General features: G+C 44.2%; 3 protein-coding genes across 6 annotated transcripts; 2 read left to right on the top strand and 1 right to left on the bottom strand.

Moving 5' to 3' along the window:
• The first annotated feature begins 253 nt into the window (after positions 1–253).
• Positions 254–6587, top strand: LOC144701240 (Tetratricopeptide repeat (TPR)-like superfamily protein). Of its 4 annotated transcripts, none has more exons than XM_078572994.1 (12): positions 254–328; positions 507–635; positions 1079–1349; positions 1503–1653; positions 1757–1979; positions 2062–2153; positions 2576–2711; positions 2795–3126; positions 3200–3451; positions 4591–4699; positions 5588–5790; positions 6238–6587. In XM_078572994.1, exons 1-9 carry the CDS (start codon positions 276–278, stop codon positions 3448–3450), a joined length of 1638 nt encoding a protein of 545 aa, XP_078429120.1. In that variant the 5' UTR covers positions 254–275; the 3' UTR covers position 3451; positions 4591–4699; positions 5588–5790; positions 6238–6587. The 4 variants fall into 4 exon arrangements, with proteins under 4 accessions (XP_078429120.1, XP_078429118.1, XP_078429117.1 ...); XM_078572992.1 differs by having other exon boundaries at positions 1076–1349; positions 6249–6587; XM_078572991.1 differs by having other exon boundaries at positions 1076–1349.
• On the bottom strand, positions 3895–8191 carry LOC144701242 (putative protein ABIL2). Its single transcript, XM_078572995.1, has 9 exons — positions 8060–8191; positions 7539–7894; positions 6575–6657; positions 6296–6446; positions 5788–5887; positions 5548–5692; positions 4754–4863; positions 4571–4674; positions 3895–4238 (listed from the first exon to the last, which is right to left on the bottom strand). The coding sequence occupies exons 2-9, from the start codon at positions 7647–7649 to the stop codon at positions 4068–4070; spliced, it is 975 nt and encodes a 324-aa protein (XP_078429121.1). The 5' UTR covers positions 7650–7894; positions 8060–8191; the 3' UTR covers positions 3895–4067.
• Positions 8192–8398: 207 nt separating this feature from the next.
• LOC144701243 (Glutaredoxin family protein) lies at positions 8399–9632 on the top strand. The gene has a single exon (XM_078572996.1). The coding sequence runs from the start codon at positions 8546–8548 to the stop codon at positions 9449–9451; it is 906 nt and encodes a 301-aa protein (XP_078429122.1). The 5' UTR covers positions 8399–8545; the 3' UTR covers positions 9452–9632.
• The last annotated feature ends 5048 nt before the right edge of the window (positions 9633–14680 follow it).

Here is a 14680-nt window from a genome sequence, read left to right as displayed (position 1 = left end):
AGAAAAATCCTCCGCCATTAACTCTCTCCCCCTAAAGATTTGGTTCAGATTACTTTAATAACTGTCATTCCTTATCAATTTTCTTAAGCAGATTATTAGTCGCTAAACAAGACGGAACGTAAAAGATGACGTGGCGTCATCCATCCGTCCACAACTGAAAATTAGTTAAGAGGGGGTAATTAGTTGCTAAATACGGTTAGAAGACGATTAAGCCAGGGATAAGTTGCTATCCTCTTTTATCAGTTTTGAGTTCGAGTAGTTCGTCGTCGGCGGGAATGGCGGCGTCTCAGCTCCGGGTTTGGATTTCAGCTCGGGGATTTAATCTACGGTTAGTGTTGGAGATGAGAGTGGAGATTTGGTGGTTTTTTCCTCGAATTTTTTGTAGAATTTCTTGTTCACTGATGTGGATTATCGCATTTCTAGTTCACTACTCCTAGTTCGATTATGTGAATTTTTATTTTAATTTCTGTTCTGGTTCTCCGGAATGCCGCTCTTTTGGTTTTCAGGAAGGCTCCGTGCGTCAGGAAGCGTTTTCTCTGGCGGATTTCGGAGGATTGCATGTTTGGATGCCGTTCGATCTCCGTGCCCGGAAGAAGAGGAAGTGTGTTTGATGTTTCGTCCCCAAAATTGAAGAGGTGCGACATTTAGCATTGATGCTATTCGGTTGTAGATATGCCGGGGTTTATGTACTGTTTTCCGGAGATTTGTTGGTGGGACCTTTTGGTTTTTCTGCGCAAGTTATTGGGGATAATATCTGAGCAGAGTTTTGAAGATTAACTTGTAGAAAAGTTACTGTATTTGGCTAAATCACAGACACGAATTTGAAACAGCTTTCTTCTACAATATAAAGGTATCATTAAGTTCGCTTGACTGTTTCTAGAATATTGGCTCTGCAGTTCTGTGAATTTCCTGTTTGGACCGAAAATGACTCTAGTTTTCTAGTAATAGAAGGAACTTGATTCCTGTTTCACTCCGAAGCAACGAATATATGACTGAAATTAAACGTCTAGATACTCGAATTAAGCTTAATCGAAAGAATTCTCAAACTTTTCTGTTTTATTTTAAAATTATGTAGTAGGTTGTCAGCAGTTAATGGCGCAGGGTCTTACTCGAATGGCTTGCAAGATTTTGAGAAACAACTGGAAGAGCTCTTCTCCATTATTAAAACGATGATTAAGTTGGGGCGGAAGGAGGATGCCATTGAGTTGCTCGAAGCAAATCATGAGGCTGTGAAAGAACAGACGGCAGAAGGTTCAAAGGGGATAGAACAAGCTGCTTTACTAGACATTGTTGCATTAGGTTATATGGCTGTTGGCGATCTCGAGAAAGTGGAGAATATTCTGGAAATGGTATTTCCCTGAGCAAAACCATCGAATTTGGATAGAAAATTTTATTTTTTAGTTTTTACCGTTTGAGAATTCCATAATAAATAAAAACTCGATGATAAAGAATCCCTTTTTCGCATAGAGGTATAACACTGTGTAAACCTCTGTGATGGCCAGTTGAGTGAAGTCATCGGATGCATTGCAAATGAGACACCTTTGAGGGATTCTATACTGATACATATGGGAGGCCTGTATGCCAATCTTGGAAAACTAGACTTGGCGTCTCATGCATATGCCAGGAGCCTCAACATACTTGAGGATGCTTTTGGTATGATCACATATTCCATCCATCCTCACCATCATCATCGTCATCATCATGGTTGGGCTTCTGCTATAGTCATTCTTCAATATGAATTTGTTGCGTCTGGCAGGAAGCCAAAGCCCTTTTGTTGTGGTGCCACTCTTGGGTTTGGCTAAGGTCTTGAAATTAAGGGGAAGAGTGACAGAGGCAATGGAGGCCTATCAGCGGTCAATCGCTGTTCTGGAGAAAAGCAGAGGATCCATGAGTGAGGATCTTGTTCTTCCCTTGTCATGCATTGGTAATCTTTACATTGACGATGGGCGAGCCACAGATGCGAAGGCCACTTTTAGCAGGTGGCTATTTTAATACTTTTTCTTCGTTCCAGAAATACTTTAAGCAAGTCAAAATTCATACTCAGTTGCTTTAATTATGCAGAATCCTGAGCATTTACACTCGGTCATACGGAGAAGATGATGGAAGAGTTGGAATGGCTATGTGCTCCTTGGCGCATGCTAATTGTGCTGAAGGTAACTAATTGTGGCAGCATTCTCACTTTCATCATTGTCATCATCATCCAGGCAGTTTGTCATCATCGTCTGGTACAAATGGCCAGGGATGAAGATGACACAAACCATCATTGTCCTCTCATCATCTACGAGAGAGAGCCATAATTAGAGAAACATAATTAAATTATATAAAACGCTCGCCATCCATCATCCTCACCCTCGTCATCCATCTGTGGCATTGTAGACGATGATGATGACTACTCATCATTACTGCCCCTAACCACAAAATAATGATGATGGTGGTGAGTGGTCATTATCATCCTCTCTGCAGACGAATGACAAAGGTGATGATGACTCGACGTCCTCTCGTCATCGTCATCCTGGAATCATCATCAGGAAATTCACTTTCATCCAAATCATCCGGTGCCAACTTTTCCATTCAGGGAACATAGAAGAAGCCGTCCGTTTGTACAAGAAGGGCCTTGAGGTCATCAGCGACTCCAAATTCATGTCCATAGATGACGATGTTCTAGAAAAGATGAAGATAGATCTGGCCGATTTGCTTCACACTGCTGGGAGGTGAACATTTTTATATTTCTAGATGAAATTATAAAAAATATACTAGATTAAATTACACAAATTTCTGATGAATTGAAATGTAGGGAAACGGAGGGACGAGAGCTGCTGGAGGAATGCTTGCTGATCAACGAAAGATACAAGGGGAGTGAGGACCCCAGCACTGCAGCGCACTTAGTAAATTTAGCCGCTTCATACACTCGATCAAAGAACTTTGTAGAGGCAGAGAGGCTACTGCAGACGACCTTGAGTTTGATGTCAAGAACACTTGGCGCGAGAGATCAGTCTCTCTCGGTGCCGATGCTTCACCTCGCCGTCGTCCTGTACTATCTCAGACGAGACGAAGAAGCTGAGAATCTCGCTCTGGAAGCGCTTTCCCTCCGAGAATCCGCATTCGGCCGGGAATCGCTTCCCGTTGGTAAGCATGAGAGGCCCAAGTTCAAGAAAATTTTAATTGAGGGAGTGCATTAACGCTCTTTTTCTTGCTGCAGGGGAGGCATTGGATGTTCTTGTGTCCATTCAGGCGAGATTGGGAAAGGACGATGGCGAGGCATTGGAGAATTTGAAAAGGGTTTTGGCTATTCAGGAGGCAGAGTTTGGTGTAGAGAATGAGGAGGTCATGGAGACGCTCAAGAAGATGATTTTCTTCCTTGACAGGATGGGAAAAAGAGTAGAGAAAGCGCCCATTCAGAGGAGGCTTACGGCTCTCAACAACAAGTTCAAGTATCTCGTCCCTTCCTGAGGTAGAGCTCAGCACTCATCGACCCTCAGTTGACAATGATATTGGCGTTGCCTAATTTTAGGGTTGTTGATGATGAACTTGACATTCATGATGGCATTAACTTAGTAAAATTCTGATGAAAAAATTGTAAATGTTATCCGACCCATATCGATGACATTAGTGGGATTGTATTGACGGTTGACAGTGAGGACGAAGTTGGGCGTCTTTTGCAAACTGTTAATCAATGTCACTGCCACCCGTCATGAAGCTTTCTCCTATTTAGAATACCTTCACATTAATAGATGCTATGGGATCTGTATAAACTCCTCTGGTGTTCTTTGTGAGCATATTTAGGCTTTATCTGCACGATTGTGACATTGAAACATTGTTCTGGTCATTTTAGAAAAATAATCATTTACTTTCACATTCTGTAATTGTAAATGATTGAGAAGCCCAAGAAGGTGATTACATCCAAGAAGATTTTGAAGGGTCTGTGTCATTTTTGTTTTCTCTGTACAGTAGGGGAAGACTATCTTTATTGAGATCCTAAGAACCATAAAATCGCATTCGCCAGAATTTCAGCTCAGTGATCAGGGATAAAGATAGGATGCATATTTTATCTTGTTTTTTGACACGTATCAGTACTCATCCAAGTAGGCGTAGAGCATGTCATCCTTCCTTGACTTGCGCCTGCTCAGTAATGCCTTGAACAGCCGCTTAGTCTTACTTATACTCTGTTCTGCATCCTTCTGGTCATTCCAGTAATCTTGCTGTCTCACAGATGCCGATTTCCGAGGCTCCACGCCAAACTGTATTCAGACAAAAGAGGGAGAGTAGATGATTAAAGGCTGCATGCAGTCATTTTTCACTTGACCATAAACAGATAAATCAATGTGAAAGCTTCAAAGAAAGGTGCCAGCCGGAAGTGTATTTCCATCATTGGATGTTTTCTACAAAAAATATATTATCCTGTCTGTCTATTTAAGGGTTTATTTTTTGTGCTCCTCCCGTTGCCTTGCATCCTCTCTATCCTCTGTTCATCCAAAGACTGACAAAAGATATCTTCTAGATAAAACAAAATAAACCAGTTCTCCTCATCTTTGACAACTACGATCTTTCTATTCGACTTCATTGTTCTTACCCATAGGTTGCCATTTCCAGAAGGGTTTGGAGCAGGTTGTCGCCGGGGGAGAGATCCAGACCGAGCCAGAGTTGCGTGGGGAAACAGTGACCCAGCTCTGTCCTCTGGTGCACAATATCAGACAATCAGGTATAATTATCATCATCGTCGTCATCATCATCATCATCAAAGAGAGAGAAAAACCTGAGAGTGGAGGAGGGACACTCAGTTGAGGGGAAGGGGAGGGAGCCCGACCCTTCTTCTGGGGCGAGATGGATCGGCCCCTTTGAGTCGGAGACAGAGATCTGAATTTCCTGCGAGGAAGCACAGGCCCAATAATTTGTCATGTTTCTCTCTCTCTCTCTCTCTCTCTCTCTCTCTCTCTCTCTCTCTCTCTCTCTCTAGTTCTTGAGATCAACCAGGCTGCCACAAGGTTTTGGCCAATTTCTCTCTCCGGGGTTTTAGAGATCAACCAGGCTGCCACAAGGTTTTGGCCAATTTCACTCTCTGGGGTTTTAGAGATCAACCAAGCTCCCACAGAGTTTTGGCCAATTTCTCTCTCTGGGTTAATTTGAGATCAACCAGGCTCCCACAAAGTTAAGTCCTGATTTTCTCTCTTGGTTTTTTGAGATCAATCAGATTGCCAGAAGATATAGTCCTGATTCTCTCTCTAGGATTCTTGAGATCAATCAGATTTCCAGAAGATTTAGTCCTGATTCTCTCTCTAGAGTTCTTGAGGTCAATCTGATTGCCAGAAGATTTAGTCCTGATTCTCTCTCTATGGTTCTTGAGATCAATCAGATTGCCAGAAGATTTAGTCCTGATTCTCTCTATAGGGTTCTTGAGATCAATCAGGTAGCTACAAGTTTTAGTCCTGATTCGCTCTCTTTGGTTTTTGAGATCAATCAGGTTGCCACAAGGTTTAGCCTTGATTCTCTCTCTAGGGTTTTCCCTGATCCACTCCCTAGGGTTTTGAGAGCAACAAAACAGCCACATACCTTAAAGCAGGGGCTGATTCTTTCAAGATTGGATGTGCAGCTGAAGCAGCCATTATAGTTGGCAGATCAACAGCAGCTTCTTTCGGCTTCAGATCTTCATGATAAGCGACAGCATCCCCCCCAGACAAGGGCATGGATCCTCCTTCTGCACATGAGATAGAGAGAAACATGAGGGTGAGATGGCTGTTATAGGAGGGCATCGGCCAGATCTCCAAAATTCATGCAGAAATCGTAAATTGCCTGGTAAGATGTACCGCTTGTGGTACTTGGGAGCTGTTATTATCAATTCCTGCTGCGCCCGCCCCTCTTTATCCATCATCCCCTGGCATGTCCGCAATCTCTGCATCATCATCATCATCACCACCACCATCATCACCATCAGTTATCATCATCATTTATCATCATCTTGCAAATTGAAATGTTACAAGCAATTCATATGCATATCCTCATTCTCTGCATCATCATCATTTATCATCATATTGCAAATGAAATGTTACAAGCAACGCATGGGCATATCCTCATTCTCTTCATCATCATCATCATTTATCATCCCTGCCCCAATTGATAAGCTACACACTATTCAGGGGCATATCCCCAGTTCTGGATCATGATCATAATCTCAATCTTCATCATTTCACCATTATCACCATCACCATATCTCTATTTCTGGAACTAAGTTTGTTTATTCAGTTTCAAAACAGTGATCCACCCCAGAATATTCTTATCATCATCATCATCATCATCAGACCTGTTCGATGGAGTTGACTCGGAGCTCGGCGGCGGAGACCTGGACGACCTTGTCGCAAAGGAAGCCGTCGACCTTGCAGGAGACGGAGCCGAGATGGTCAACGGTGTTGACCAACGCCTTGACAGCATAGTCCTTGAGGGAGTCAACCACCCTGGTCAACCCGGCAATAATTCAGGTAAATAATCTCTCCCTCAGGATTACTTTTTTGCAATAATTTACCAAAAATCGCTTTTCGAGGAAAAATTGATGCAATTATTATGAATAAATAATATTTCTTACGTTTGTTTGTGCTCGTCGCTGGAGTAGGAGAGCTCAAAATACTCCGCAGCAGAGTACAGCTGCGACCGAAGATCCCGCAGGTCCTGCAGAGATAGAGAGAGAAAGACATGCATGAGGAGAGAGAAGCTGCCATTGAAGGAATTAAGGACAGCTTGAGGCCGACCAAGAAGAGAGAGGTGCAGAGATAGAGAGAGAGAAAGACAGTGAGAGAATAGCAGAGTTTCTCTCGGAGAGAGAAAGAGAGGGATGAGAAGAGAGAGGTGGAGGCATAGAGAGAGAAAGAGATGGATGGGGAGAAAAAAGAGTGAGAGATGGCCATTGGAGGAATTGAGATCATCTTGAGACTACTCGGAGAAGAACCGGGTTTCTATCAGAGAGAGGTGCATAGATAGAAAGAGAAAGAGAGGGATGAAGAGAGAGAAGCTGCCACCATTGGAGTAACTGTGGGTGACCTGGGAGAGATAGAGAGAGAGATAGACAATGGAGGAATTGAGAGAGGTAGAGAGAGAGATAGAAAATGGAGCAATTGAGGTCACTAGAGGCTGTCTGGAGAAGAGCCGGGTTTGTCTTAGAGAGAGAACAAGGGGGATGGGGAGAGCGGTGCAGAGATAGAGAGAGAAAGAGACGGACGGGGAAAGATAGATAGAGAGAGAGATGGCCATTCGAGGAATTGAGGTCACCTTGAGGCTGTCCGAGAATAGTAGGGTTTCTCTCTGAGAGGGAAAGAGAGGGATGAGGAGAGAGAAGCCGCCACCATCGGAGGAATAGTCGGTCACCTTCAGTCTCTCGGAGAGAAATGCAGGGATAGAGAGAGAAAGAGACAGATGGGAAGAGATAGAAAGAGAGATAGCCATTGGAGGAACTGAGGCCACCTCGAGGCTGCTCGTGAAGAGCAGGGTTTCTCTCAGAGAGAGAAAGAGAGGAAGGAGGAGAGAGAAACCACCATTAGAGGAATTGAGATCACCTTGAGGCTGTCGGAGAAGAGAAGGGTTTCTCTTAGAGAGAGGTCGCTGAAGGTGGGCGATTCTTCTTCCGACGCAGCCGAGGAGGAAGACGAAGAAGAAGACGTCTCCATCCACTCCCCCCTCCCCTCTCTCTCTCTAGACTTCTGGAGAGAGATGTTGAGAACAAGGGTTTGTGGAAAGAGGGGGGATAGAAGGTATGAGACTGGACGGTCTCTCTTTCTCTCTCTGGAACTCTCTATCTTTGGCGGCTTCTAGAGAGATAAAGAAGAGCACTCCATGGTCCAATCTTGGAAGTTCCCTCGAGCTCGCCGCTTTAGAGAGAGAAAGAGAAGACCAAAGGCGCCGCTTTAGATCCCTGGAGACGTTTCCACAGTAAACAGCAGCTACTCAACATGATAAAAGAAAAAACACCCCCCCTTTACTTCTCCTTCCCCTCTTTACTCTCTCTCTAGATCGGTTCTAGAGAGCAACCCGTGAACACATCAAAGGAACAAGACAAAAGCGAGAGAAGAAGCACTACCCACAAGCGAGAACCCCGTGAAAGCCACAAAAATCATCGCAAACATCCCAAAATCCGGACCCATCACTTGACTGAAGAATCCCCAGCAACCCGATATGTGGCGCACAAAGCAACAACTCAAGACATCAGACGAGACAAAAACCAAGGATAAGAGGGCGATGTTCAATTATTCAAAGACTATCCCCCTCCACCACAACCCCTCCTCCCTCCTTCCTTCTTCTTCTTTCCTCCAAAGAATCCGTCTCTCTAGAGAGAGAGAGAGGGAGGATAAGAAGGCAATATTCAAAGAGTATCCCCTCCACAACCCCTCCTCTCTCCTTCCTTCTTTCCTCCAAAGAATCCATCTCTCTAGAGAGAGAGAGAGGGAGGATAAGAGGGCGATATTCAAAGAGTATCCCCTCCACAACCCCTCCTCTCTCCTTCCTCCTCCTTTCCTCCAAAGGACCCATCTCTCTAGAGAGAGAAAGCTAGAGAGAGAGAGGGAGGATGGGGTGCGCGTCGTCGAAGAGAGTGGAGAGGGCGGTGGTGGCGGAGGTGTACAAACCGCCGCCGGCGAGCATATCCGTCTTCGACATAAACACAGTGGAAGAGCCGTGGCTGATCACGGCCAGAGAAGGCCCGCCGGAGAAGGAAGAAGCGCCGCCGGAGAAGGAAGAAGCGCCGCCGCGGCCGGCGGAGCAGATACTACAAAAGATGGAGTCTTTGGAGCAGCCCCCGCAGCCCTGGTCCGAAGTAAGCCGCGCCCTCCAAACCCTCAAGCCGGACCTCCTCCTCCCGGCCGGGGCCCGCCCGGTCTCCACCAACCCCTTCCTCCTCCGCGACCGCCAAGCCAGCCGGCCCGCGCCGGACGACCCGGCCCGGCGCTGGCGGCGCGACCCCCTCGACGGCCTCCCCGCGCTGCCCCCCCCCGGCGGCGCCGCCCGCGTCGTCCTCTACACCACCTCCCTGCGCGGCGTCCGCCGCACCTTCGAGGCCTGCGAGACCGCCCGCAAGCTCGTCGAAGCCCACTGCCACGGCCTCGCCGAGCTCGACGAGCGCGACGTGTCCCTCCACGCCGAGTTTCTCAAAGAGCTCCGGGAGTTGCTCGGCGAGGAGGCGCTCGTCCCTCGGCTGTTTGTTATGGGGAGGTACGTTGGCGGAGTCGAGAAGATCGAGGAGTTCAACGAGATCGGACGGCTGAGGCTGATCGTCAGGCTCGCCGCCGGGGGGAGCGTTCGAGGGGTGTGCTCTGGCTGCGGTGGAGCGAGGTTCGTGCCTTGCGTGGATTGCAGCGGGAGTAGGAAGGTGGCTGGGCTGGGAGGCGTGGAGAGGTGCGGTCGGTGCAACGAGAATGGGCTCGTCCGGTGTCCGGCTTGCGGGGGGACGGAGGATGAGGAGATGGACGGCCCCTGAGAAGGATAGCTTCGCTGGTTGTTCTCTTTAGATATATGTGTGTATAGGACTATATTTTTGGGAGATGGGTTTTGGGTTTGGGGTCTCTGAAGAGGGGACGCTGGGCTTGATTATTCTGTGTAGATAATATTGTGTGATTGGTAGTGCTTCCGTTTATTTGAATAAGTGGGTTTTGGATGGATGTATGTCTGTGATTGTACTTCTGGGAGATGGGTTTTGAGTTTGGGGTCTCTTCTGGCTCTGAAGAGAGGATAGACTGGGCTTGAATACTCGGTGGAGATAATATTGTGTGATTGGTAGTGCTTTGGTTTATTTGAATAAGTGGGTTTTGGATGGATGTATGTTTGTGATTGTACTTCTGGGAGATGGGTTTTGAGTTTGGGGTATCTGCTGGCTCTGAAGAGAGGATAGATTGGGCTTGAATACTCGGTGGAGGTAATATGGTGTGATTGGTTGTGCTTTGGTTTATTGAATAAGAGAGTTTTCTCCAGATGTATGCATGTGAATTTTGCTTCTGGGAGATGGGTTTGGGGTCTCTGCTGTCTCCGAAGAACGGACGGTAGGCTTGATTATTCTGTGTAGATAATACTGTGTGATTGGTAGTGGTTCGGTTTATATAATAAGAAGGGTTTCTCTAGATGTATGCATGTGAATTATACTTTTGGGAGATGGGTTTTAGGTTTGGGGTCTCTGCTGGATCTAAAGAGAGGAGAGACTGGGCTTGAATATTCGGTAGAGATAATATTGTGTGATTGGTAGTGCTTCGATTTATTGAATAATAGGGTTTTCTCTGGATGTATGTATGTGAATTATGCTTTTGGTAGATGGGCTTAGGTCTTTGTTGTCTCCGAAGAGGGGACGCTCGGCCTGATTATTCTGTGTAGATTATACTGTGTGATTGGTAGTGCTTTGGTTTATTGAATAAGAGGGTTTTCTCTAGATGCATGCATGTGAGTTATGCTTCTGGGAGATGGGTTTTGGGTTTACGGCCTCTACTGCTCCTCAATCTCAAGAGAGGAGGCTTTGCTTGATTAGTAGTGCTTCGTTTTATTGAATATTAGGGTTTTGGGTAATTTCTGTTGCCTTTTGGTAGTTTTGGGCGCGAGAGATAGATGGGTTTTGGCTATTGCTGACATAGTTCACAAAAGCAGAATTCTTGAAATTGTTAAATAACACCAAAATAACATAAATACTGTATTCCTTGAGGGTGAGCCGAATGGATTTATTCCTGTAGAATGGGACTAAGTTGGTGGAGCGGGGATTTAACAAGGACAATTAGGGGATAACTTTAATATCCTAACTTAATGGAAGTAAGATATTCGAAATAGTTAATCAAAGTGTAGCACGCAGATTCATTAGATCAATAATCACTCAAACCAAATAAAAAACTATCATGAACCAACAAAAATTATCTCAAAGTTAAGGTGTCACAAGGTACCTCGGAGATGGGTGCCAATAGTTTGGTTGTTCTGATGTTGAATGGCCTTGATTGACACTGATTTGCAGCTCCATGAATGGGAATGAATAAGAAGAGGAGAATGTGTGGGAAGCAAATATAGTGGGAGTGTATGATTTGGTTGGCACGAGAAGATGTTAACGTGTAGCGTGAGAGGGGTGGAGATGAAATTTGAAAAATGAACTTACAAGGAATATGGGATAAGGCGTGAGAATGGATGAAGATAATAGGAAGGGATAAAATGAGCAGCGAGATGGAGATTATGGGGTTGAGAGGAAGGGGTTTGTTCGATGAGGTCAAGGGTGAGATGTTAGGAAAATGATGGAGGAAGATAAGGTATGGAGAAAGGGAAGGAGACCCCGAAGAGGAGTTTATCGATGTTGAAGATGAGGTGCCGCAATAGCCGTTTCCGTTGCCATTATTACTATAGAATCACTCTTTTATCATAAACAAACTTCACAATAATTCTCAAGCAAAAGTGTTCTTACAGATAGTCTCATAGCCTTTTAATGGAAAAGAAAACATGCAGTTACAAAGGAAATGAACCGTGGACTGTTTAAGAGAAAGTAGCAGAGAGAGGAGGTGGGATTTGTGGTTTACAGGGAAGAAAGCCGGCGGCGGGGAGGGGGCGCAGGTGGCGGGGAAGATGGGCCGGCGGCTAGGAGGGGACGCGGACGATCGGGGGAGGGCCGGGGCAGCGATGGGGAGGGAGCGCAGACGGCCGGGGGAGGACCAGGGGGGCAGCGGGAAGGCAGTGCGTGTGGCCAAGGAAGGCGGTGAGCGGTGCGCTGTGCGAAATTCGCACCGCACTCCGCACATAGGCACGAAAAATTATCTCAACCCAGCATTGAGAGCGGGCCCCACTAATAGAAAGAAAAATAATAGATAGAGAAGAAAAAGTCAAAGAAAATGAGAAAAGTCAAATAAAGGGGCTGATTGAGGAGAGAGAGAAAAGAACGTGGGATAGAGAGGAGAAAAGTCAAAGAAAGGGGCTGAGTGAGAAGGTGAGAGAGATAAAAAGAAAAGGGAGATAAGATAAGAGAGGAAAATGCTAAGCATTTTTCATCATTTGCCTTGTGGGACCGTTTGCGTATTTGTTGTGCTCCAATTTTATAGGATGTTCTTGAAGTGAGACTTTGGGTTTCCTTCTTACGTCTGTTTTAGGTGCCTTTGTTGTCTCTTAGTAGAGAGGGAGGAGCTTAACATGGTAAGTATATTTCTTGGTCAGTAAAGCTTAAGTCCTTTAAATCACATTACTCTATATTTTCACTAAGTTGGCTCGCTTTCTTGGAGTATTTCTTGATTTGTGCAGAGGCCATGCTAATTGGATCCCCAAAAGGCGCTTTGGTGTGTCTTATATCTGTTTTAGAAAGAAAGTGAGACTTGGGTTTTTTGTTGTCTGCAAGTAGAGGAAGAGGTATGTGACAAGGTGTAAATATATCATGTGTTTGGAAAGGATCATTAAATGAGAAATGAAAGGATTTCCCTATTTCATGAAGCTTTATAAAATGGGGAGGGGGATGGTATTGGTTGTCTAGCTTATTGTACACCAGACTGAGATATTGGTTCATGGATTGAGCACATCTACGTAGTATGAACATAATTGTGGTATATAGAGACCATATGATAATCATGGATTTATCGTTATATACATGCATTAAAATGTTATTATAAGATCACACTTTATTATTAAATTATGTAATTTTGCTTATCTTGATAAAAAAATACCGAATTTATATGAATGGTTTATTTCTCACTATTTGGATGAGCATTTGGATCTGAGGGATAGGAAGCCCATTGAAGTGTGACTTAACTATGACACCTATGAGTCCATGTGGCGGCAAAGCCTGGTCAGCTCAGCACATCAGAGAGGCACTTGCACGCCATGATAGACCAAAGTCTGCGAAGAAAGTGAAACAAATACAGGAGACTTGGGGAGCACCCACATGCGGTGCGCAAGAGAGGTAAGGAGCGCCTTATATGTGATTTTGAAAGGTATCTTATTGTCTTTATTTTATATTAAAAAATCCCAAAATTCTCCGACATGGGATTAAAGGCACGTGAACATGTGGCATGATCACGCACACTCTGAGAGGCAGCATTGATCGGACCCATTGGAGCCAAAAGACTGCAGGTTCCTCAGTTCTGATGGGGCCAATGGCTATATTGTGATCTAAAGGCCACAATCCAACGCGTGCAAAAACTATTTTTTAAAATTAAGCTGCTGAAGTTTTGAGAGCCTTTTCATCATGATTTAAAAATCACAATCAAACACAATGGCTGCTCCCCTCTGGTGAGCGCCAATATGCGTCAAGTGTCTGATCATGATCGGATGTCGATGATTAATCAAAGCCCTTTCTCTTTTACCCATTACAAATGACAATCGTGGACCATCCGATCGCAATCGCCGTGATCGGACAGCCACATTGATGCCGCAGCCTAGTTCATCAATTGGGAAACTGTCACACCCTATCAGAACGTGACATGTGTCCCAGCATCAGCATCAATGAAATAGTCCATAAAAGCCCAAATTAAAACCTTAATATTTTTTATCCTTTAATCCGATTGAGCTGAAATTTTTATGGAAGCTTCCCTACACCATGCCCTTTCAATTGGTCTGGTTCGATCATGGTTTTGAGTTTTAATTATTTTTTAAAAAATTGTAATGACCAAATGCCCCTGTAGCCCTAAGTAGACCTTATAAGAACCTCCATTTTCTCTCTCCTCAGTGCCTTTAGTTCTCCTCTTAGCAGCAGGCTACAAGCATGATTCAGAGAGGTTCAAGGCCCATTCCTAGCATTTTTTATGCTAAGGAGAGTTTTGGAAGTGGATTCAAGTGAGGAATCATCGTCGGAGCAGGCCTCACATTACCCGGTCTACTACATGCATCACCATGGGGTTTGAGTCTAGGTTTGGATGTTTTACTTCCTTGTAAACCCTCCGTGGATAATGTAGACGTGTTATACTTTTAGTTTTTAGTAGATTTAATCATTTAATTTTATATATACATATATAACACTTGATTCTCTCTTCCCTCCATGTTCGCTCTTTAAGTGTTTGTTCTCACCATTTAACTCATCCAAAAATCATCCTCATCGCTTACTCATATACTTAACTACGTATTATAATTGGTTCTAAAGTCTCTACCATCGTCTCATCATACTTTTCTTTCTCCATCCCCCTCTTAAACCACATTCTTAGCTTTATAGGCACCTCACACTCTCACTCAACTCATCATTAGAAATAATCTAATTTCATACCTGATAAGGCAAGCCTAAGAAGTGGTGTGATAAAATGCCAATTAATTGTGTCATTAGATTTAGACTTATGCGCTAAAATTTGTAAAATTTCCCTTGATCAAAATATAGAAAGAATAGGATGAGAAAAAGGTTGCTCCACACGGGGGAAACTATCTAAAAGACAATTCTGAATTTATATCTTGATCAAAGCTAGGAAAGTATAGAAGTATTAAGTGTAATTTATCCTTATGGGTTTATTTTTTTTTGTATTATCAGGAATGTATTTATATTTTTTTTATTGGAATTTTAACTTTCAGTCAAAGAAGCTCAGAATGAAACTGATGACCTATTTTTTAGTTAAACCGAAATCAAACTGCTGCAACAATAAGATTGTATGAAATTCTTTTATTGTATTTGTTTGAGAAATATAAAGAGAGAAAATGGAAATTAAAATTTACGATCAAGATGGATGAATTTTCGTGTGAAATTTTATGGAATTGTGTAAAAGAATTAATTTCCAAATCTAGAGAGAGA

The sequence above is a fragment of the Wolffia australiana genome, chromosome 3, assembly GCF_029677425.1.
Source record: "Wolffia australiana isolate 7733 chromosome 3, ASM2967742v1".
Classification (NCBI taxonomy): domain Eukaryota; kingdom Viridiplantae; phylum Streptophyta; class Magnoliopsida; order Alismatales; family Araceae; genus Wolffia; species Wolffia australiana.
This window is presented reverse-complemented; position numbering and strand designations above follow the sequence as displayed.